At 34.8% G+C, this 24,840-nt stretch overlaps 1 protein-coding gene across 4 annotated transcripts; it reads left to right on the plus strand.

Moving 5' to 3' along the window:
* The first annotated feature begins 381 nt into the window (after window positions 1–381).
* Window positions 382–15,714, plus strand: LOC127098611 (nuclear pore complex protein NUP214). Of its 4 annotated transcripts, none has more exons than XM_051037247.1 (17): window positions 382–839; window positions 928–1,121; window positions 2,509–2,677; window positions 3,083–3,229; window positions 3,885–4,009; window positions 4,363–4,475; window positions 5,053–5,201; window positions 5,408–5,576; window positions 6,731–6,866; window positions 6,979–7,629; window positions 7,952–8,104; window positions 10,845–10,902; window positions 11,591–11,724; window positions 11,797–11,921; window positions 12,592–12,934; window positions 13,164–13,326; window positions 13,427–15,714. In XM_051037247.1, exons 1-17 carry the CDS (start codon window positions 653–655, stop codon window positions 15,493–15,495), a joined length of 5,085 nt encoding a protein of 1,694 aa, XP_050893204.1. In that variant the 5' UTR covers window positions 382–652; the 3' UTR covers window positions 15,496–15,714. The 4 variants fall into 4 exon arrangements, with proteins under 4 accessions (XP_050893204.1, XP_050893206.1, XP_050893203.1 ...); XM_051037249.1 differs by having other exon boundaries at window positions 6,979–7,572; window positions 13,424–15,714; XM_051037246.1 differs by having other exon boundaries at window positions 383–839; window positions 13,424–15,714.
* The last annotated feature ends 9,126 nt before the right edge of the window (window positions 15,715–24,840 follow it).

The following is a 24,840-nucleotide window of genomic DNA, read 5'->3' on the forward strand; positions in this document are numbered from 1 at the left end:
GGTTGAAAACAGACTCGACGACGGTGGTTAAAGCTTTCTATAATGTGCCTTGTTTGATTATAAATAGATGTATTAATTAGTCTTTCATTAAAATTTTGTTCTTTCTCACATTTTTAAAGAAGAGAATAGTTGTGCAGCTTAATCTAAGATTAACTTTGACTAATACTACTCATTTTATCTCTATACCTTTGTATAAGGACAAATTTTATAAATAATAGATTTAATTTGTCTTTCTTTAAATTTATTTCTTTATGAGAGAGTTTTAATATAGTCCCCTCTCTTTTCTTTTTGTGTTATTATGTTTACTTTTATATTATAACCTTATTAAAAAAAACAAGGGGAAAATAATGGGAGACATTTTAAGGGCATGGACATAATTTCAAAAGTTTTTGAACTATTGCAAACTTGCAATTGCAATTGCAATTGCAACTCACGTCTCCCTCTTTTTTCTTCATAAAAAAAGTAAAAAGCATCTTCAAGGTTTAACCGGGCGAACCTTCTAAACCGTTCGGTTTGGTTTGTTGATTGTACTAGTAGTTTTTTATTTTCCAAAAGAACCGAAGCAATTTGATTTTAGATAGCGGCATTTTAACGCGCCGTGAAATTGAAGTGTGCTCGCACCGGAATTCGCAGAAAGACGGTGTTAGCAGCCATGACGGCCGTCAAGATCGAAGAGTTCGAAGGAGACGTAGTTCCAACTACCGACCACTTCTTCGTCAAGATTGGAGAACCTGTTCCTTTGAACTCCGATGACTCTAACTTTGATCTCCAAACTCCACCTTCTCAACCTCTCTCACTCTCCGAACGCTTTCGTCTCACTTTTGTTGCTCATTCTTCCGGTAAACTAAACCTAACTAATCTAACAGTAACACGCTCTTCATTATCAGTTATAAATCACGTTTAAGCGATTTTTTCTTTGTTTTTTAGGTTTTTATGTTGTGAAGACGAAAGACCTTATTGATTCTGCTAAAGGAAGTGGCTCTTCCGTGGAAGAGTTGAGTCTTGTTGATGTTCCTATTGGTAGAGTTCGTATATTGGCTGTTTCTACTGATAATTCATTGCTTGCTGCTGCTGTTGCCGGTGATATTAGGTTTTACTCTGTTGATAGCTTTCTCAATAAGGTTTGATGAACAATGTCTTTACTTTACTCGGCATTCTCGTTTCATACAAGTAAACACAATCTTGTTTTATTAAGATCAATTATGAAATGCAACAAAGCAGCACTATGAATTTTGACATTGTTTGTATGCGCGATATCTCAAATTAGAATAGAACTTTGCATGCTTGGAATGTTTTGTTTCAAATAAGCTTATACTATTGATTTGTATGCTTTGAATATGTTTGTAGTCCATACAAATTCAAATACAAATAGGTTAGATTTCTGTTTGGTTCAACTTTAATTTGGGTTTAGTTTTCCCCCTTTTTTTTTGTTTGAAGGTGGCCAATTTTCAATTATTGCATGTAAAATGGTTATGCTAAGTGATGATGTAGCAAAATTCCATATTTCATAAAATGCTTCCGTGTCCTCAATTAGTTAACAAAGTAGATGTTCTATTGTTGCTGGAACTTTGTTTTGTATGCGTTTTCAGAGTAATGTGTCTTGGCTGTTTTTGCTAATCCCGTTTTCGTTCCAAATACTCTGGCCTTAACTTTCGTTCCAAATGCTCTGGCCTTAGCTTTCGTTCCAAATGCTCTGGCCTTAGCTTTCGTTCCAAATGCTCTGGCCTTAGCTTTCGTTCCAAATGCTCTGGCCTTAGCTTTCGTTCCAAATGCTCTGGCTTTAGATTTCGTCCCATAGGCACTGTCCCCCATCTTCGCCCTGTTGCACTTGCCTCAACTTTCTTCCTAGATGCATTGAGCCCATCTTTGTTCCAGATGCATGGACTTTGTTTCTGTCACATAAGCAGTTCTCAGATTTATTTTCAAGTAAAATGTTTTGGGTCTAATATTATTGGTTTGAAGCTTCCAAACGTAGTTTTGAGAAGTTGTTCAATTGCTTGCCATGAATTTCTCGCAGAAAGATGACCATTCCCTCTATCTGGCTAGACTATCTATCTAGTAATTCTTTCCGATTTCATATGCACCCCTGAGTTGGCTTTCCATCCTTTTCATTTTCTTTTGTGTGGAGCAATACGTTATTTTCTTGTAACAAGCTAGGATAAGTTTTCAATCTTTAACTTATTTTAGATTATCTCCTAGTATTTATTTCCATAATTATTACTTGTTATTATTAATACTTCTTGAATTCCCTATTTGTTTAGGATTGAGTCTATCCATCCCTATAAATAGGGATAATTGTTTAGTCTTTGGTATAAAGTCATTATCAAGTTATTATCAATAATACTCATAGTTCTTATTATTTTCTCTCCTCCTTTTATCTAAAACACCACAACTTCAAAAAACCTATTTGTATTCTATAATCACTTTATGAACTGAAGCAAATCAATGATTTGACCTTTGCCAAGGACACATGACATTGATATATTTTTTTGTATTATCATTTCCCAGGAAGTGAAGCTATCCTTTTCCTGTTCACTCAATGATTCAGCCTTTGTCAAGGACATGCGATGGACAACATCATCAAAAAGTTCTTATGTTGTTCTTTCAAATACTGGGCAATTATACCATGGCGAGGCTGGTTTTCCTCTTAAACACGTGATAGACAGTGTTGAAGCTGGTATGCTTTATTCTTCTGTTTTTAACTCACCAGTTGAACATGTTCATGCGTCATTATCAATATGTAGCATGTTTGATGTTTTTGGATTTGAATGGTCAAAGGGTACCAATTGACAGATGTTAAAATTTGAATTACGGTTCATTATACTCTGTGTGTGGCGTGCACCATTATTTAATTATTATAGTTTATTTATTTTCATCATCGTGCTTTGGAGGTGGTTATGATATTGTCTATACACTGTCAAGATGCTTCTCAATTTCTTCCTCCCTTGAATTCTCAGTCACCTCATATCTGAATAGGGGTAGGGCCATTGGGTGTTCGTTGTGTATTGGAATCCAATCATATGTTTGGTTCAATGTATTTTGACATTCTCAGTTATTTGTTTTAATTTGTTTCTTTGTGAAGTTGATTGGTGTGTAAAAGGGACACTAGTTGCCGTGGCTAGAAAAAATGTTCTGAGCATTTTATCCACTAAGTTTGAAGAAAAGGTTTCAATTCCACTACCCTTCAGATCTTGGATTGGCGACTCTGAGGAAAATGTCAGTGTAAAAGGTTTGCATTTTTTCTTTAATTTTTTTCTTTTTTAGTACGTGTGTACTTATATTACACTTCCACTTGTAAGTTCTTCCTATTCATAGATTTGTTAAATGCTATTTTGGGCCAATGGATCAATTAAAAGAATGGTTTCTCAAAGCTATCAAAATGAATGCTGGCAGAGCTATCAAAATGAAGACTAAATAACTATTTAATAAAAGTAATTTTCTATTTGCCAATCCCTTTTTAAACTAGAAAGCAAAATTTAATATCTCTACTTGCAAAAACAATTAAAAATAGCTGCCTAGTAAGAGAAGTCAAAAGGATGGTAAGTCATATTTATAACAGTAACATAAGTATAGAAATAGTACAATATTTATATATAGTCTTAACTATTTATAATTCTTTAAAAAAACCATTTATGGTCTTAATTATTTAATGAATAGTATTTTTATTATTTACATGATTATTTATTAATCTTATTACATAATAAGTATAAATAGAATAGCAGTCATCCAAGTCACCCAACACCTCGCTATCTAGCAATCCTAGTTTTGGGGTCGGCCACCCCTCTCTGCTATCTGGGACAGATAACAATTTAGAATGAACACATTAAATTGTTTGTATGTCGTGCATGCATCTAATCTGAGTCTTTCTTGAACAATTGTACCAGTTGATTCTGTCAAGTGTGTTCGACCGGACTCCATTATAATTGGATGCTTTCAACTTACTGAAGATGGACAGGAGGAAAATTATCTTATCCAAGTTATTAGCAGCAAGCTTGGTGAAATTTCTGATGTAAGTGCAAGATCTCTGCAGGTGCCTCGTTAAGAACGAATTTCTACCTACATGTACACCTTAACATTTAATGAGACCTCAGAAGGTCAAAATAAAAACCATATGCTCTCCTATTGAAACTGAATATTTGCTTGTCATATTGTTTGGTTTTTGGTGAAGTAAACCTAATTTCTAACAGCTACTTATTACAGTTGAAGTAAACCTCAGAAGGTCAAAATAACAACTACTTATTAGATAATTTCTAACAATTGTGTTCATAGAATGCAGTATTTAAAAAGCTGTGTAGCCCAAGAAAATTGCAGTTGTTTCTTCTCATGTAGCATTAAACTCTGAATTTGTATTTTCTCTTGCAGGATTGTTCTGAATTAGTTGTCCAATCATTCTATGATAATTACCCACTACTTGTTGATGATATTGTATCCCCTGGAAGTGGGCCCTACCTTTTATTGGCTTATTTAGAACAATGGTAAATATTTTCCATTTCATGTTCCAAAGTACTAATCTTGTCTCCTTATATATATTTCCCTGTTCCTTGGCCTATTTTTTTTCTTAATATGTCCTTACATCTTCCATGTTTTATGGTTTTAATGCTGTAAAGTTGGCTATTATAAGCATGCATGCAATCTGATGTGTTATCCTGGGTTCCTTACATTATGGATTTCTCCAACTATATGACAAAACCTCCTTTAGGCTAAAAAGTCTATAGCCAAGAATCTGTTTATAAATACCGGAATTAATTATTCATGAATAATACTGTCCTATTAGTTATTTTTCTGTTTCTATCTTAATGTTTCATTGCGAGATCTTAAATAACGGATTTTGTTAGTTTTGTCACCTGATCATCTTTTAAGTAAGATTTTAAACATATTTGTTTATAGTCAAAAAATTGGTTTTCGCCTTTTATTTTTTACTATCTACATCTTTTAAACATGTCTATCTGTTATCAGCATCATTCTTTATCTTCCAAGAATTTTGTTAAATTTATTTCTCCATGAAACCAAACAGAATGCAAATTGATGGCTAATTGTTTTTAATAACAACAGCCAACTTGTGATCAATGCCAACATGAAGAATACAGATAACCACATTAGCTTGCTTGGTTGGTCAGAAGATGATGATAAGAGTGAAGCAGCAATTGTTGATAAACTTGAAATTGACCGATCAAAGTGGATTCCAAAAATTGAGCTTCAAGGTACTTCAGAATTGATAATAATACTGGTTGCATTCTGTCTCTCCCTTTATCCTCCTTTCAATCCATGGCGTGTCTACATTGTATGTTTATAGAACTCAATACTCTCTTTCTTGACCTAATACAGCAGTAAAGTAAATTTTTATTGACCTATATCTTGGATTGAGTTTTATATTTTACACAACTTATCTTACATGCTTCTTTTTCAGCAAATGAAGATGATAATCTTCTCTTGGGATTATGTATTGATAAAGTTTCAATATATCAAAAAGTTGGAATTCAACTTGGTGCAAATGAGGAAAAAACTGAGCTCTCACCTTATTGTGTTCTTATGTGTCTCACACTGGATGGGAAACTTGTTTTGTTTCATGTTGCCAGGTAAGTATTTGAAGTTTATTGCTATTGCTCTTCCATTTCATGAACAATATATGAATAATTGTGTTGGATAAAAACAAAAATGTAAGATGAACTTTGGCAATAAAAGTGGTCGGAGATTCAATGCAACGTTTAAGGTGTACCATCTAAAACATGATGTATTGATGCACCACTTTTTGAATTTTTACTTCACCAAGGGTCCTGATTGACATGTGTAAAATTGTTCATTTCTCTTCTTTCTTCTTCACTTCTCCCATGCCCCTCTGTGTTCCCCTTCCTTTTGGTCCACCGCCATCTCCAGGTCACGCCAATGGCTGCTCCACAATACATAACCATTCACTATCATAGCTATATGAGAAAGGAACGTGTCCAAACATCATTTACCACTGTTAGCGTGTAAAACCCAATATACTCAACACAGATATACCTTTTAGAGATTAAGATAAATAAGAGATTTTGGATCGATACCTCAAACAAACATTAGAAAGAAGATCAAAACTTGAACAGGCTGAGTGCTATAAAATTGCTAAAAATAGTTCCAAGGAAAAGTCGTACTGATAAAAATTGAATCATTTACATCTTTCAACTTGGATTTGCTACAAATTAACAAAAGGGAACACTGGTTTTTTGATAAAATAATTAGAAATGGAAGAAATTTTAAAATGACTTGAAATAAAGGAAAATCAAAGAGAAGATTGTGGTTGTGTAAATCAAAGTGATGATGATGATAATGATGATTCAAGATAAAAAACCACAAAATAAAAAGGGCAAGATGAAGTGATGAACTTTTAGACACCCACCCACACCCGTTATTACAACCGCTACACTGGAACCAGGCTGGTTAATTAAGCACAATGCAGTCTCACATAAGAGGTGTGGTTGCCATTGAATGCTTCAGCAATGGGTTTCATAGGTGGGATGGGAGCAAGTTTTTGTCCCACATAATCTCAGTTCGATCATATAGTTGTGATGGTGAGATGGGAGATAAAGAGAGCCTGGGGATTGGTGAAAAGCAAGAGATGAGGAATTCCATTTTTGTCCATGGTATACAGGTTGAGAAAGGACAAAATAGCCCATTCTAAAAGCCACCAAAATTTAATCTTCTCTACGTGCTTCAAAGTTTCAAACTTCAAAGGCTGATGGGTTTTTTCCTTTAGTCTTGCAGGAGGTAAAGTTTCACCTGAGGTTGATTCTACTGAGCATGATGAGAAAGACGCTCCTGTAAAGCTACCTGTTGATGAAAGCTCCATCTTTTCTCATGGATTGCAGAAAAAGGAACATGAATTGGGTCAGGTATTTTTTTGGGTCTTTAGTTTTTGAGTATGAAAAGGGAAAGAGTTGGTCCACTGAATACAGATTGTTTTTGCCTTCTGTCAATGACAGTTCTTAAAAATATTATTTGCAGGATGTTGAAGTTAGGCCTTTTGCTGAAGGTTATACTGAGTACCCTGAAGTGGGATCAGCAACAAGTGTACAGTCTTTGAAGTCTGATGTGCTGCAAAGGGTTCTAAGTGTAGATGTGAAGCAAGTTAATGATAATCACGATAATAGTTCACGAGACTCGCAAAGAGCTTCTCATCTATTGCCTGGTGGAACATTTTCGTTCTCCAAAAACTCTAATGTGACTTCAGTTTCAGGTTCAAGTTATGTTGATGGTAGTGGTTATCAAAATAAAAAATATACCATGGGTGCTACAAATGCCAACACTCCAAACGTTCCTGGTAGCATAGGTGGAAAGCCTTTTTTTGTAAAGGATGCAAATGTTGAATCTCCTGCTACCTATTCTGCTGCAAATGTTCCTGGTAGCACTGGTGGAAAGCCTTTTCATGTAAAGGATGTGAATGTTGAATCTCCTGGCGTCTACTCTGCCAGTAGGCCTGTTCAGAGTGGTGGACAACTAACTTCCGTAGGAGCAGAAAGTTCACATTTGTCATTACTCGGAAACTCTACAACTGGAAAGTCATCTATACGAAAGTTTCATCCTTCTGATGAGCAGCATGTAAATTCATCCAAGCCTGGGATTTCAAGTTCTGATTTGTCAAAGCAGTTTGGCAATGTATTATTTCTTGAAATCTTTCTTAGTTTTGGCATAATTGATGGTAGATCTTTCCCCATAATGGGCACTCCCGATGAAGATATTTTTATTTTTATAAAACTGATGAAAATATATTAATTTATCCTTTTTGTCTTTTCTTCTGCAAGGAGTCCTCATCGCTCTGTTCTGTATTTTTCTTACTGCTATTAAATTCCTCAATAGTTATTAAATAGATGATGTATTATTAAATTAGATGGATAGAAATGTATAGAGTACGATGACAAAGACTCTTATATCCCTTTCCTTGTTCTTATTGTGTTATTTACTTTTGCCTCTACCCTAGATTAATGAGATGACCAAAGAACTGGATCTGCTTTTAAAGTCAGTAGAAGAGGCTGGAGGCTTTAGAGATGCTTGCACCAGGTCGCTACAAAGTTCAATTGAGGAAGTGGAGCGCAACATGGACACTCTATCTAAACAATGCAAAATACGGATGGTGATGTTTCTTTCGTTGCTTGAAATCATTTCACCGACTTGTTAAAACTTTGGATTATTTGTTTCACTTTCTTAGATTATTTGTTCTTATTAGAAAATAAGAGGTGAATGCGATAATGATTTATTCCTCAACCTTGCCCAAGGTTGGTTTAAATAGAGTGGGTACAATTAATTCTTTTTCTTGAATCAAGGAGTAAATAGTTACAAAAGAAAAATAAAAGGAAACATATGGAAATATCTAGAAGCACCTAGAAATAATAATAAATAAATATACACGGACACTCCTTTCATTAGTCTTTTTAAAGAATAGGCCTCTTTCTGGATTTGACCTTAGATATCTCGGTATTCTATAAATTGCCTCAAGATGTTTCTTAAAAAGAGTGTATAAACTGGCTTACTACACTGTCTGAGAAGGCGATGTCAAGTCTGGTGACAGATCAGTTTACCAACCAATCTCTAGTAATTTCCAGTATCAACGAAAACATTACCAGTATCAACGAAAACATTACCTTCTCCCATAAGTTTTGCATTAGGGTCCATCGGGTATGTGTTGGTCGACAACCACTTTTCTTTCAATAAATATAGAATATATTTTTGCTGTGAAACCATAATTCCTTTCTTTGATTGAGCAACCTCCATACCAAGAAAATATCGCAAGAATTCCTAGTTCTTGATTTCAAAGTCTACAACTAGTTTCGCTTGAAATTTCTCATGAGTCCCAAATCCTTGATTTCAAAGTCTACAACTAGTTTCTCTTAATTGTATCACCTCCGATAAGGATGATAGTATCAACACAAACAATTAGGGCACCAAATTTCCTATCACAGGAGAGCTTTGTGAACAAGGTGTGTTAAAAGTCCCACATCGGATAATATATGGCCTATACATATGTTTATAAGTGGGGACAGTCCTCACTCTACCAACCGGTTTTGTAGGGTTGAATTAGGTCCAACCACATTTTCTTAAAATGGTATTAGAGCCTCGTTTAAGATCCGGTGGGCCACCTACTATGGTTTCCGCTATCGGGCCACCCACCATTTATTTCCACGCTCTAGATGTCCAGTTTTGTGCGTGAGGGTGTGTGTTAAGAGTCCCACATCGGATAATATATGGCCTGAACATGTGTTTATAAGTGGGGGCAGTCCTCACTCTAGCAACCGGTTTTGTAGGGTTGAGTTAGGTCCAACCACATTTTCTTAACAAGGTGTGGTGAGTCTGTCCTTGAATGTATCGTTATTTCTTCATGGATTGAGTGAACTTTTCAAACCAAGCTCTAGGAGACAACTTTAATCCACACAAAGACTTATCCAATTTGCATACATTTGATCCAAATTTGTCTTCAAAGCCAACAGGAATGTCCATATATACTTCTTCTAGATCACCGTTGATAAATACATTCTATTGGAAAAACCAAGTCCCACCCACATATCGATCCAGGCCGCCCACCATTCATATCCATGCACCAAGCCTTATAGTGTTGGGCTTGAGGGTGTAATGAGAAAAATCCTAGTCCTATATAAATTAAAGATATAGTCTAAAAAGAGACACTACTCACCTTACAATACCTTACAAGTTAGTTTTGTAAGATTGATTTAGGCCTAACTCAATTCTAATATGGTATTAGAGTCTATCGATTCAGGCCCATTTATCTACAAAAACATTAAGATAAATGCATCCTTGGGCTGAGTACGATGAAAAACAAAAATGTTAGCTTCACTACGGATCATACCAAACCGTTGTACTTTTATACGAAATCCGTCAAACTAAGCTTGAAGAGACCCTTTTAGACCATAAAAGGGACCTGTATAGCCGACAAACGATGGTAGATGACTCTCCCTATGCAACAATAATAGGAGGAACATGGATTACTACTTGAAGAAGTTCAGGACCTACATGGGTCAACTCAAAATATGGAGTTATCATTGTTGTGTAGGAGAATAACAATGACAACTCTTTTGGGACTGATGATAACTTAGAAACACACACTTGAGTCATCGAGAAAACAATTTATCAAGACCAAGGGAGAGATTATGAACAAAACGTGTTGACCCAATGACACAGGAAGGAAAGGGGGTGAAGATGGGTTTGGGGATAGAGGACCGGGATAATGCCATCAAGGACAAAAGAGGTCATGCAATTTATAAGATAACATGCTATTAAAAAAGCATCCCCAAAAATAGAGATAGGACAATACCACGGAGAAAGAGGGTTCAAGTGTTTTAATGAGATGCTGATTTTGTGTTTGGTCACCCCATTCTGTTGAGATGTCTCAAAATGTCTCTGTATTTGTTATAGTTTTAAATTGATTTTTTTATGTTAATTGGTGTTATATTATGTAAATGTGTCCTTTGTGTCATTTTAAGGTTTTTACCGTAATTATTTATTTTTCATAAGACTCACAAATTTACGAGTCTAAGTCTACGTAGACTCGCGGGTCGGACAACGTCCTACGGTTTACTTGGTCTACAAGAAATGTGACATGTTCGAAGCCCATACCCATGAAAACCAACCAACACTTCAAGTCAAGCTGAAATAGTCAAAACTCCAACCTCTTCCTTTTGATCTTGTAGTATATATGCTTATCTAGAGTATACTTGAAGTTTCAATTTGATTATAGTTTACAACTGATTGATGTTTCTAGTTCTGCATTTTATTTGTGTATTAAATGCCTATTTTATTTAAATGTATTTTACTTTGTTCTGTTTTTGTTCTCATGGAACTTTGCCTGTTTCAATTTTCAGGGCCAAGTGGATCAACATCTTGAGGAGGTTCATTATCTTCTTAACAATACAATACAAGGTTCTATTCTTTAATAGGCGTGTTTTTATTCTTTAATTTTAGTATGTAATTTGCTTTTTATTGAATTGTTCTCAAAAGAAGTTATAAAATTGCATCAATCCAGCAATAGTAATGAGAGTATATTAAAAAATAAATGGTGAAATACTTTTTTTTGAATACTTTTTTCATTAATAATTTTATTCTCACATATTCCGTCCGTCTCATTATTAAATTCACGTTTGGAATATTTATCTCGGGTTGGGTGGTGAAGTCTCTTTCTCTTTTATTCTTTTCAATTATATTTAGCCTTGGCCAAATTTTGGGTCCATGAAACATTTTAGCTTCAATTAGGTTCTTAAAAAGTTTCCTTTCCATCTATGGAAGAAGTTGACAGCCACATTCTCAAAGCACTGGACCATATTAATTGCTAAACAATTGCTTGGCTTCCAAGTCCACAATTTCAATCATTGGACCCGAGGATACTGTGTGATTTGTATAATAATTATTCACGGCTCAAATTTCAATTTAGCCTCACGTATTTTATTTGTTACACAATAAAAACTCAATTTTTTATATATAAAAAACCACATTTGTTATCATGAGTCCCAGACATGCTAGTTTTAATTGTTAAAGTCTTCTCTTTTTCTGGTCAAATTAACAAATCAGCTTTTCTCGGTTTGACCTAAATGTTTATCTGGTTGAGTATCAGTCGTGGCAAGAAAAGTATACTTGGAAGACATATATAAGCAAGCCTGTGATAGCCGATATTGGGACCTATGGAATAGGCAAAAGTTGAATTCAGAACTAGAGCTAAAGCGACAGCATATACTGAGTCTGAATCAGGTATGTGGGTTAATTTTCCAACAAAATGTTTGTAGCCTGGGGTTTAACAAGTTTTCTCAATAATTATTTCAGGATTTAACTAATCAGTTAGTTGAATTGGAGAGACATTTCAATGCCCTTGAACTGAACAAATTCAGTCAATATGGTGGCCATCACATTGGTCGCGGAGCTTCACAAAATAGATATGGACCTTCAAGGTATGCTTAACTTGCTGTGGCTTTTGCACTTAGTACTATCTAATGATCAGTTAACCTAATGCAGTTCTTGTAATTTGAATTGTATAGATGTTGGTTTCATCTAGATCAATTTGCTTGTTTGCCGCAATATACTAGTATAGATCATTTACATACACTGATCATTAGGCATAGGCATTAGGTTTTGTTTCTTAACCAATTTCTCTTTTATATTTCTTTGGTGTATTTTTATTTTATCTGTTATTTTGCCTTACCATTCAAAGCTAGTATAGATCCTTTGGGTTGTGCCTAATGCTAGTATGTTGAAAGGCCATTCCTTAGTTCCTGTTTTACTCTAGGACTTAGTTATTAGTGTATGTCTTGTTTTGATGTGTTCCTCTTGTGAATTTAGAGAGGTTGAAGGTTGTTTTATTGTGGTAGAATATAGAACATAATTATATATATAATGCAACAAGGCTGCTACTACTATGTTCAATACTTATATTAATTCATTAAGATATTTCATATCAGGTTGGGTTGTGGAGTCTCTTGCTCTCTTATTTTGCCAATATTTAATTTGTTGATCGGTATAAAATACAATGGATTGGATATAGAGACGCGTTGCTAGATAAGCATTAGATTCTAGCCTTTTCAATTTTTAACTGTTTTACTAGTGTCTTTAATTTATTTGCAGGCACATTCAGTCACTGCATAGTTTACAGAATGCAATCAGGTCGCAACTTGTAGCTGCAGAGAGTCTCTCTGAATGCCTTTCAAAACAGATGACTACATTGAGTTTAAGGTCCCCAACTGAGGAGCAAAAGAATGTGAAAGAGCTCTTTGAAACAATAGGAATTCCCTATGACGCTTCTTTTGGCTCTCCAGATACAAAAGTTCTTATGAAGACTCCTTCTAGTAAGAAGCTCTTGTTTTCTGATTTGACTAGTAGTAAAGAAAAATCCAAGAGAGTTCAAGGCAGTTATATGAAGAGTTGTGAACCAGAAACAGCTAGGAGGAGGAGAGACTCACTTGACCAGGTATTTGTTACTCTAGCTTTGCTTGTTATACAAATATATGCCACAGGATTAAGTGGACAGATTGATTTGTGCTCTGCTCAGTTTGTTGCTTGAGTAAATAATTTGTTGATATATTTCTACTTTGTATTTTATACTGTTGAATGTCACGAGTCAATGATCTCTCTTATTTAATGGCTACACCAGGTGTGTTTCTGATAGGTTATTGCATGTTTAAACAACTTTGATGCAGAGTTGGACCTGTTCTGAACCTCCTAAAACTATCATCAAAAGGATGCTGCTGCAAGACCTCCAGAAACCGAAGTGGAAAGAATCACCATTTTCAAAAGAAAAAATTAAAGCTTCCATGCCAGTGCAATCCGCTCCTCATCAAATGAATGCCAGAATTCCCTCAGGTGCCTTCCTGCTTCTGAAATCAATTGTTAACCTGATTCAGACTCATGGTTTATAATGAATGACACTCGTTTTTATTTATTAATAATATACTTGCAGCAGGCTTTCTGGATTCCCATCCAGCACTTAAAGACGTGTCAGAACACTCAAAGGCATTTATGCAGGATGGCGACCTCAAAGCACACTTTAGAGTTTCAGATTCCAAGTCTCATGTTTTGCAAAGAAGTAATATCTCTGCAGTTCCCCCACGTCCTGCATTCCCCTTGTCACCTACAATTGTGCATGGTCATGCTACAGAATCGAGAGAATTTGCTGCCGAAAAATTGAATGTTAAAAAATTTGATTCAAGTTCGAATAGTGAGAGCAAGCCTTTTTCACTCACGGAAATGCCCCAAAAGTTCTCAATATCTACCCGCTCAACCACAGAAACACCTTCATCTTTGTTTAAATCAAGTGCAGTGCCCATTACAAACAGTACAATGGCTACGGGTACAAGTTTCACAACGGGAGACAAACTTTCAAGTGCATTTACTCCTGAATCTTGGAAAAAAAACATCCCATTCTCAGAGTCACACTCGTCCTCTATTTCTGCCACTTCAAATACGGTTGGAAAAGTTTCCGGGTTCAATTTTGATAAAAGCTGGCCTGAAAATAATGTTCCAGCAGTGCCCAAGTTTAGTAGTTCTCGTGATTCTCTGTCTCCTCCTACTATTAAAACACCATCGGTTTCTTCAGCATCATTATCTGTCTCGTCCTTAGCTTTGCCTACAGCAGCAGTGTCAGCGACATTAAGCAATACTATGACTAGTTCAAACTTTAGTATAGATTCTAATCACATGTCAACATCTTCAGCATCAAATTCTCTTCACTTATCTAATCAGGTCCCTAAACAAACGTTGTCCCCGTTACCTAATCCCCTTTCCTTGAACTCAACTTTGGAGTCGCCTAAATCGGAGATTCAACCATCTGCTGTACCTGATTTAAAGACTAATTCAGATGTTGCTGCAAAAGTGGCCACTCAGCTAAATGAGCCTCTAAATGGTCAATCTGAAATGAAGCTTGGATCTTCAAGAAACTTCAGTCCTACTAATGAACAGCCTGCCAAGAATATAACTAGTTCTGATATCAATATTGCCTCAGTTTCTCAATCAGAAAGGCCTTCAGATGCACCTCTGCAACTTTCAACTTCTTTTCTTACTTCTGCTAGTGTTTCAAGCGGGAAAAATGGGGGCTTGGATTTTGGACTTTCTCAGGAAGATGAGATGGAGGAAGAAGCTCCTGAGACAAGTAACTCAACGGAACTTAGTTTGGGAAGCCTTGGCGGTTTCGGAATTGGCTCAACCCCTAACCCATCAGTTCCTAAATCAAATCCATTTGGGGGTTCATTTAATAATGTATCAACAAGTTTATCAAGCTCTACAAATCCATTATCAGTTCCCAGTGGAGAGTTGTTTCGACCAGCATCTTTTACATTCCCAAGCACTCCAGCATCTGCGCCAGCTCTGTCAACAAATTCAGGTGCATTTTCTGGGGGTTTTGGTGTTGGGGCAACTGTTCCTGCACAAGCTCCAAGTCCATTTGGGCAACCAGCACAAGTTGGATCAGGGCAGCAGGTTCTTGGATCAGTTCTTGGTTCTTTTGGACAATCAAGGCAACTTGGCAGTGCTCTTCCTGGAAGTGGTTTTGCATCTCCCCCTGGTTTTGGTGGTGGATTTGCTGCCAGTAATAATACTGGTGGATTTTCAAATGCTGCTGTTGGTGGAGGGTTTGCTGGTAGAACATCAGCAGGTGGAGGGTTTGCTGCCATAGCATCCACAGGTGGAGGCTTTGCAAGCGTTACATCCACAGGTAGTGGATTTGGTGGATTTGCCGGTGCTGCTCCTGCTGGTGGTGGATTTGCCGGTGCTGCTCCAGCTGGTGGTGGATTTGCCGGTGCTGCTCCCGCTGGTGGTGGGTTTGCCGGTGCTGCTCCAGCTGGTGGTGGATTTGCCGGTGCTGCTCCCGCTGGTGGTGGTTTTGGTGCTGCTGCTACTTCAACTGGTGGATTTGCAGGAGCCGGTTCTGGTGGTGGGTTCGGAGCATTTAACAGCCAAGGAAGTGGTGGTTTTTCTGCTTTTAGTAATGCTGGAGGTAACAAACCACCTGAGTTGTTCACGCAGATGAGAAAGTAGTATTGCATTGTATTGCACATCTTATTACTTGGAAGTTCTTCCCCCAAAACAACTCGCGGTGAACTCAATTGTGGTTTTCGAAAAAGAAGCATGAACACATATCTTCTAGAAGAGTAAATTTTGCAATATTGAAGTGTAGAATTTTGTTTTATCCTTAGCACTACGATGTAAAACTTTTCTGGAGCAATGCATGAGAAATATGTAGTCATGGTTATGGTATGATGCTCTGTTCTGCTTTGAAATTACATCTGAAGCATAGTGCTTATCAAAATAAAATAAAATCTGAGGCATAGTAAAAATACTTTAATTCTATGGAGTTGATCCACATAGGTGAGATATTGTTGTTGTTGAATCCTTAGGCTCTCCGGGAAAAATGGTAAAAATAGCGGATCGTTGATAAGTTAATTGAAAGATATTCTATCTCCGGTTTTATTATAAGTCGATTTGAAAAAATATTTTGTACTATAATATAAGTTGATTTTGTACAATAATAAAAGTTATTTTATTATATCAATGAATCATTAATGATATTTATGATATTATTAAATATTTATTATTCTCTCTTTTTAATTATGTCAATTTCTCTTTTCAATACCATTAATGAAGAATAATTTTGTAAAATTCTTCATAATTTTTCTTTTTCATATCACAATTATTATATTTTCTAATATTATCAAAAATAGAAAATGAATTGTTCTAGTTGATAAATTAAAATGATAAAATAGATATTTAATATATAATTATTTTATTTTAAATTAAAATAAATTATTAAGTGTAGCATCTAGAAAATAAATTATAAGTTAGTAAAATAAATTACAAAATATGTTATATTGCATGAGTATATAAGTTATACCCTCAAAAAAATATCTTGCCAATCAGAACCTCAGTAGTTTTGTGATTTTCTTTTTTACGATGACTATTTGATTTGATGGTTGACAATCCTAAGATATAATTAATATAAAAGAATTACTACTCCTCTGTTTCAAAAATGACTTTGTTTAAATTTTTTATTTATATAAATTAAAGAATGTTTCAAAAATGACTTCGTTTAATTTTTTTTTTTATATAAACTAAAGAATGCAATAATATTATTACAAAATATTTAAGATTTTTGTATAGAGATTAAACAAGAATATAATATTCTTATAAGATTTATTAAATTAATTTATTAATATTTTAGAATAAAAGTAATAATTAAATGACCTAATTCAAAAAGTATAAATCTCTTTTACATTAAAAAATAAAAATAGAAGACATTTTAAATAAAATTTATTTATTAAAACCATATTTATTTTAAATCAGAGGGAATAAATGATGAGATTAATTGTTATGCAGTATCAGTGTAAATTTTTTTAGACTGTTAATACATCACAATCATCTGTTTGTATTACTTTATATATAATTATAATAAAAGTCAAACTTATTTGATAAATTAATTTGTAATTAACTGATAGTGTAAAATATTTTTACACCCGATTATTTTCGTTCCAATGTAGGAAACCAAATTATAACAATTGAAATAAGATAATGTAATGAATAGTATAGAAGAAACATTATTTTACTGATTTACTGTAAAATGACATAAATTCCACGTTTTGTATTAACTTATGTTGGTTGCTACAAAGAGAGTACTAAGCAATATTTAGTAGTAACATTTATAACTTAGAGGGGGGAATTGTGAAGGCGTTGTTTACAGTAAAATTTAAAAAATAAAAGTAAATTTGATTTTATTTAAAGGATTAAATTCGAAAAGGAATATATTTGTGTGTATCATAAATTTTTAAGTGATTTTGATATCAATGCGAAATGTAAAGTTTGAGAATAATGATTGAAATTTAAATTGAAATCAAAATGCAAAAGAATTTAAAATAAAGTGACTAAAAATAATTTAATTGTATAAAATGATTTGAAGGTAAAGAATTTAATTTGTAAAAAATGGAACGCATACATACATTCTCAACTCTTTTCAAAATCACACAGATACTTTGAATTTTGTAGAATTTACGTACAATTGCGGATCCCTAAAACTCAAAGTGAATGCTACTTATATACTAATCCTAAATTAACAGTCTATAACGGTCAACTAAGTAGAGTATTGCACGTCTTTGCCTCCATGCAACTTCCGTCTTCGACAAGCTTCCATATGTCCTTAAATAACTGTTTGATCTTATCCTCTATACACCTCATTCAACTGCATAGAGCACGTATTGAAAATTCTGAATTTCACTAAGTCCCAGAAAAACTCCCTTGTCTTTGTCTGACTACAATTTCAACCATAGTTAGTGTTTTTTTTTTCTTTTCGAAAAATCAAGTTTTTCGAAATCTTTATGGCCATAACTAACCATTTTGACTTTTCACTAAAATCAATATTACATGTTTCTTATCACATTCCTGTAATTTAATGCTGGTGTCGAAAATCTAACACAACAAATTGTCCCCCATAATGCCATGTCTCGATTTTGAATAAAAATTAGAAATGTGACATTTTTGAACACATTTTTGACATTGTTCATATTCTTACGCTGGCGTCATCGTCATCGTTACCACTTTACCGCGCATTGCCATTTTTCAGAAAATCCTCTCAGAATCCATCACTGCTCATATTTTCTAGGAGATCATGCTTTTGCACGTCTCATAACTGCTTCACTCACATAAGTTTTTTCCACTTAGAAACACGAAATGTAACACTCTTCTAAACCCCACATACAATTATCAAATATTTTAATTAAGATCACAACCACAAGGGTGTCACACACATCACAAATACATCCTGCTCCGTAACACGGGTTACAACAAAATATCTTAATGCATACATTTGCACTTAGGATGTTTACGCGACATCTAACTCATTTGGTACTATCGCAGCTGAAATATAATTAAAGCAATCAAAAACTATATTGCACTCATACCATTTATTCTCAACTTCAATTTTCATAATAAATAAAAGAGTTTAAATAAATCAACTTAACCATCACATCAATCGTAATACTTCAACATTAACATGACATAAGAAGCTAAACAAGCGTTCCCAACCCGATGTTACATAATCAGAGCAATACATTTTAAATTAAAACGATAAATTAAGAAGCAACTCCAGGAGCTAGCTTCCATGTAAGGGCAACATTCAAACAGAAGGGGTGAAAATTTATTTCAATAACAAATGGTATAGAATGTAAAATAGAGTGCAACATCTACACAATCATGCACAACAACATATCATATTCTAACACCCAAATCATCATATACATCACGCACAACAACATCTCAATTATCATCAACATCATATGCAACAACATTATCATCACACATAGTCATATGTCACACATATATTTCATTCATGCTATGCGACTTATGACAACGATAACGACTCATATGCATGTGGTACCATTCATGAATGTTCAGGTTCATCTCGATCCTGATCCCTACCATAGGAACAAATCACACCAAATCGTTACCACCACCATAGGTAACACTTCACCAATTCCCACCTAAAACCGGCTACTCGCTCCTGATCCCCATCATAGCACCAGAGCACATCAAAACTGGACCGAATCCCATACACATGATACATGACTCTCAACAACATGCATTATCACAACAAGGTTCACCAAGAGGATCCCCATACACATACCACCATTTATGCATCACGTCATTCATCATGCGCAACAATCAATTTATGTTACAACACCAATAACATCAACAAACAACAATAACTCATCAAACATGATTCCATAGGCATTCATTCATGTTACTTCACCAAAAACAACAACACATCATCGTATAAATATAATGATTCACTAATCAATCATACAAGTCATCACAAACATCTCTACAGTAGATAATTAACTACGGCTAGTACAAATTAGCATTATAAAGCATAAAAATATTTTAAAATAAGTTAGAAAAGGTTACATGCTTGAAAAACAAGTTTTTATGGGAAAAGCAGTCTATGTGCCGACACATACGTTTTATAGGTCGACAAATAGAAGAAATTTTTTCCTATGTGCCGACACATACGAGTTACAGGTCGATTCATGTACCTCATTTTTAAAGCCTATAACTTTTGTTTGATGTGTCGATTGCATGTGTCGATTCATGACCTATACAGGTCGACACATGCATCAAACAGGTCTACACATGACTTACATAGGTCGACACATACTTTAATTTTTGTGTGTATAAAATCAGTTTTTAATCATCCAAATATTACCTTATATAATAATAACTTATTTTTCCGAAAATCTATCATATTAATCCCAATTTCTATTGCTATAACATCCTAAACTCATCTATTATTTCATGGGTTCATGGATCAACAACACATTATAACAATATCATCATATTCAACATCTTTAAATCATCCAATTTCCATTTAATTCAACATGATTCATTTGATTCAAGCACATCACAACAACAACATATTAATACACATGGTTATAATTCATATCATTGCATATAAAAACAGTACTATCATCATCAATCAAAAGAACAACAAATCCTATGGAAGGTTATGGGTCCCTCCACTCTACCCTTCCATCATACCCCTTATTATTGAAACAATTTCCCATCCTTAGCAGAAAATTCTGGTTTTGATGTGTTCTTCCTTCCTAAAGCTTTAAGTCCCAACCTCCCGCCTTTGCCTTTTTTCTCTCTTTTCCCAAGTTCGTACGATATGACAAAAATAAATCTAACCTAAACTGTTTTTAACTTAAATAGTTAGGTTCCCATCTTTCTAAAATTAGAACGTAACCTCACCACTAATTCCCTCTTACTCCTTACTCTCTCTCATTCCTTTAAAATTCCACTTTTAACCCGAAGTCCTTATTTTTATCATTTAATTAAATAATCCATTAAATCATTATTATATTAAATATCTAAATTAACTAAATTATTCTAGATTAATCCTATGGTCACAAACCCTTAATTATTTTCCCATCTCAAGGACATATATCATATAATCCTATTTCTATAATTCAACAAAATAATCAACAATTTCACCAACATACAAAATTATAAATTTAATTAATTCAGGAAAAAATAAGAACCAGGGTGTTACAACTCTCCCCCACTTCAAGAATTTTCACCCTAAAAAACTACTTGAAGAAAACAATGTTGGATATGACTCTCTCATACGACTCTCCTGCTCCCAAGTTATGCTTCCACCGGCTGGTCCTCCCCACACTACCTTTACCAAGGCAATATCCTTACCACACAACTTCTTCACTTCCTGATCCTCTATCCGTATTGGCGATGCCTCCACAGTCAGGTTCTCTCTCACCTGCATATCGTCAACTTGGATAACATGAGATGGATCCAGAATGTATCTCCTCAACTGAGATACATGAAACACATCATGAAGATTAACAAACGGCGGTGACAAGGCAATCTGATAGGCCACCTATCATATCTTCTGCAAGATATGATATGGACCAACAAAACATGGCATAGGATTTCGAGACTTCAAGGCTCGACCAACACCGGTTAATGAGGTAACTCTAAAAAACACATGATCTTCCTCTTGGAACTTAAGTGCCTTTTTCCTCTTATCATGGTAACTCTTCTGGAGACTCTGTGAAGCTTTCATCTTCTCTTGAATCATCTTGATCTTCTCAAAAGTCTGTTGTATAATCTCAAGTCCAATAACTGCACTCTCACCAGATTCATACCAACACAGAGGTGTCCTACACCTTATACCATGCAACACCTCAAACGGGGCCATCCCAATACTCGAATGGAAACTGTTATTGTAAGTGAACTCAATAAAGGACAAGTAACTATCCCGAACAATTACTTGTTCTATCATACCAGCCCTTAACATATCCTCAAAGGATTGGATAATCCTCTCTGTTTGCCCATCAGTTTGCGGGTGAAAAGCAGAACTCAACTTCAGCTTAGTACATAAGGCTTATTGTAAATGTTATTTTATGCGCGGTCTCTAAGAGGGGGGGGGGGGGGGGGGAGGGTGAATTAGATTTACTGGACTTTTTTCTATTTCAAGCGTTAACACTGTTGTTGTTATTTTTTAGAAATGATATGGAAGTAAATATACTGAAAAATAAATGTCAAAAGTAAAAGACACAGTGATATATCCTTGTCCCCCTTACAATCCGAGAGTACTCCAATACCCTCACTCCCCGTGAGATATTTTCCACTATGTCAGATCTTTGTACAAGTCTTCAACCAAGACCAATCCTGCAATCTTCTAACATAAGCAAGACACCTAAAAAAGAAAACAATCCTTTCTTTTTCACTATCTTATTTCCAACAATCCTGGACAACAAAGTATACACTAGTCTGAGTTTGTAACAAAAGTTATAACCCTTGAATCAATTATGTATTAATTGATTTCTTCTTTATATTGATCACAATCCAAAAATATACACCTAAGTGCTTAGAATAATATGAATGAAACTTTAATGAATACGTATGAAAGTTCATGCAGAAAGTTACATATTTAAAAGTTTAGAAACTCGTTTGGATTATGAGATGTGAAGATGCATGTCAAAGATTCTCTTTTGAAATATGAAATTTTTATTTCTAAGAGTTTCCCTTTTGAAAACTGAAACCACTAGTATATACACATGCAATATACCCTTCTGAAAGACTGTATATTCATGAAACATTGCCATGTTTGAAGTATGAAAGTTGCAAAATGTTGGAATCAAATTTTTCATGAAAATTTGAAATTTTCAAGTGTGTAACCGGTTACCAAAAAAGGTGTAACCAGTTACACCTGATTCATTTTCAAAAATTAGGTATTTTTAACCGGTGCAAGTTATGGCGGTTTTAAAGTGCTTTTACGGAGGAAAATACCATAATTTACCAAAAACTGAGTGTTTGAAACAATCTTCTAAAAAACCTTTTTTACGTTTATGTAACCGGTTAACCAATTGGTGTAACCGGTTACACTTGCTATGAAAGTGAAAAATACTTAAAAATTAAGTTTAAAACAAGTTCCACATGATGTTAAAATGAATGCATGCACAAGATGAAATGATTATGATAATTATGAGCAATTAAGATATATATACTTTAATTGTAAAGAATACTCAACCATATTAATTCTTTCACTAACTTTCCAAATCTTATGATCATTTGAACTTGATTGCTCTAGTCTTCAAACTTTGACTTCTTTTTGTCGACATGTCTATCTTCATCAAAACTATAACCAAGGACAATAAGAACTCTTCTTCATATTCTCCCCCTTTTTGATGGTGACAAAAAATCCTTTGAAAACTTTCTTGTTCATCAATAAGTTGCTTCAATATGTGAGATTTGGAATGTTGAGTATCAACTAGAATCTCCCCCTATCTTGTATACCCCTCCTTACTTTTGTAATTCAAGACTTTTTCCCCTGAAAATATTATGTGTTAGACGGTGTGGCTAGTGATCGAGAGGGGGGGGGGGGGTGAATAGATCACCTCTTTAAAATTTAACGGATTTAAAGTTTTATCAGAGTTTTTAAAGTTGGCGAAAAATATCAGTCCCGAATCGACTTCCGTCTATTCTGAACCGCTACTAGAAAACCGGACACACGAGTTTAATGCTGGATTTGAATAAGAATGACAGAAACTATCAACACCAGAATTTTAGCTAATTGAATGCACTTATCATTAAAGTCTATTTCCAATGAATAAAACCTAGCTAACAATTTTGTCAAACAGTTGGTGTGTATGTGATCAATGATAAACAGCAGTGGAGTTTAGTTAAAGAAGTTTTCTTGCCACTGCTGTCTTGCAAAAGGTACAATCACAATACACTAACTGAAATTGCGAAAACTGTTTGAAACGTAAAGAGGAGTAAGGTAAGAATACAATACGCAGAGATTTGGTAAGGAAGTTCCCCACGTCGTCCTCGCGTGTGGGTACGTCTCCCTCTCAATTTCAAATGAAATTGAGAACTTTGATTATCAATTATTGCCGAATTCGTTGATACAAGGTTATGATACAAAGACAGAATTCTAAATTCCAAGAACTTCTTCTTGTATGAAAGCTCCACTTGATCTGAGCACGATCAAGAATTTCCTGCACGAAATTGCAAACAATTCACCAGTTCCACGACCTGCTTGCGAAATCCCCCGATCTCTAAACGCAACGCTGCGGCTGAATCTGTTCTCCAAACGTGACTAACAAACCCGCAAGAACACTCCAGTTCTTGAAGGACAAACCAATAGGTTTTTCCTCGAAACCCCCTTCAATCTTCAACTCAGCTAGATCCTCGATCGTTCCACTGAAAACCTCAGCTAGATCCTTGATCGTACCGCTGAACGTTATCTCTTTGATCCTTTAATCCGAAGAACAAGAATGATTATGTTTTGATGTTCTTGAAGAAAAGTGATTGAGAAGATGAAGAAGATGAAGTCTCTTTCAGGTTTCTATCTGCTCTCAAACAACTGCTGCTACACTGCTTTGATCTTGTGTACAATTGTTTTTCCCTCTAAGAATTCGTGTTTTGCACTGCTGTCACAACATCTCTTATATATGCTGAAAAACAGAAACTGTTAGAGCACAAAACATACCTATGCATTGATACATGAGAGTATGCATCGATGCATACTGTAAGATAAGTGAGTTTTTGGTGAATTGAATTAAGCATGGATCGATGCATAATTCGTATGTATTGATGCATATGACATTTCCACTAACATGTATCGATGCCTAATACGTATGCATTGATACATAGGCTGTTTCAACTGATCATGCATCGATGCAAGGATCGTATGGATCGATCCATAGAGCATTTTGCCTTTCATGTGTCGATACATGACTCGTATGCATCGATTCATACTGAACAAAAAAAAGTTTTGTGATTTACCACATGCTGTATGGATCGATGCATAGGCTTATGTGTTGATGCATACTGACACAAAATGGATTTTGTGTTATTTTAAGAGATGTATCAATGTAGGTCTTTATGTACAGTTATGCAACAATAGAATGGGATAAAAACACAATAAAAACACAAATGTATCATGTAATGTAATGCACAACCAACATTTGGATGATGATCACACAATTTGCTATCATTCAAAATTAATTCAAAGTAAAGAATTTTCTCACAAACTCCCCCTTTTTGATGATGGCAAATTCTTGGCAAGATGTGTGATACTCCCCCTGAGTTTGTGCATATCTGCATTTTCTCCCCCTTTGTCAACATCAAAAAGAGGAAGAAACAGGTTTATCAAGGTAGCATGTTGTAGCAGGGCATGGCAAAAAATTGATAAAAAGCTATCATTCACAAAGTAAAGAATCATTCACAAAGAATGACAAATAAGGGCAATAACAATAGAGATAAACAGAAAGTGAAAAGCATTTAAGGATTCGAACGAGTTTAAGAATTACATAA

This window comes from Lathyrus oleraceus, chromosome 6 (assembly GCF_024323335.1).
Source record: "Lathyrus oleraceus cultivar Zhongwan6 chromosome 6, CAAS_Psat_ZW6_1.0, whole genome shotgun sequence".
In the NCBI taxonomy this organism is placed as follows: domain Eukaryota; kingdom Viridiplantae; phylum Streptophyta; class Magnoliopsida; order Fabales; family Fabaceae; genus Lathyrus; species Lathyrus oleraceus.

Excerpts from the sequence above, each read along its gene's own strand:
- LOC127098611 (XM_051037246.1), top strand. The coding sequence starts at position 653 with ATGACGGCCGTCAAGATCGAAGAGTTCGAAGGAGACGTAGTTCCAACT. Across the intron at positions 8,105-10,844 it reads AACAATGCAAAATACGGATG|GGCCAAGTGGATCAACATCT; the intron begins GTGATGTTTCTT and ends TTCAATTTTCAG. Across the intron at positions 13,327-13,423 it reads GAATGCCAGAATTCCCTCAG|CAGGCTTTCTGGATTCCCAT; the intron begins GTGCCTTCCTGC and ends ATATACTTGCAG.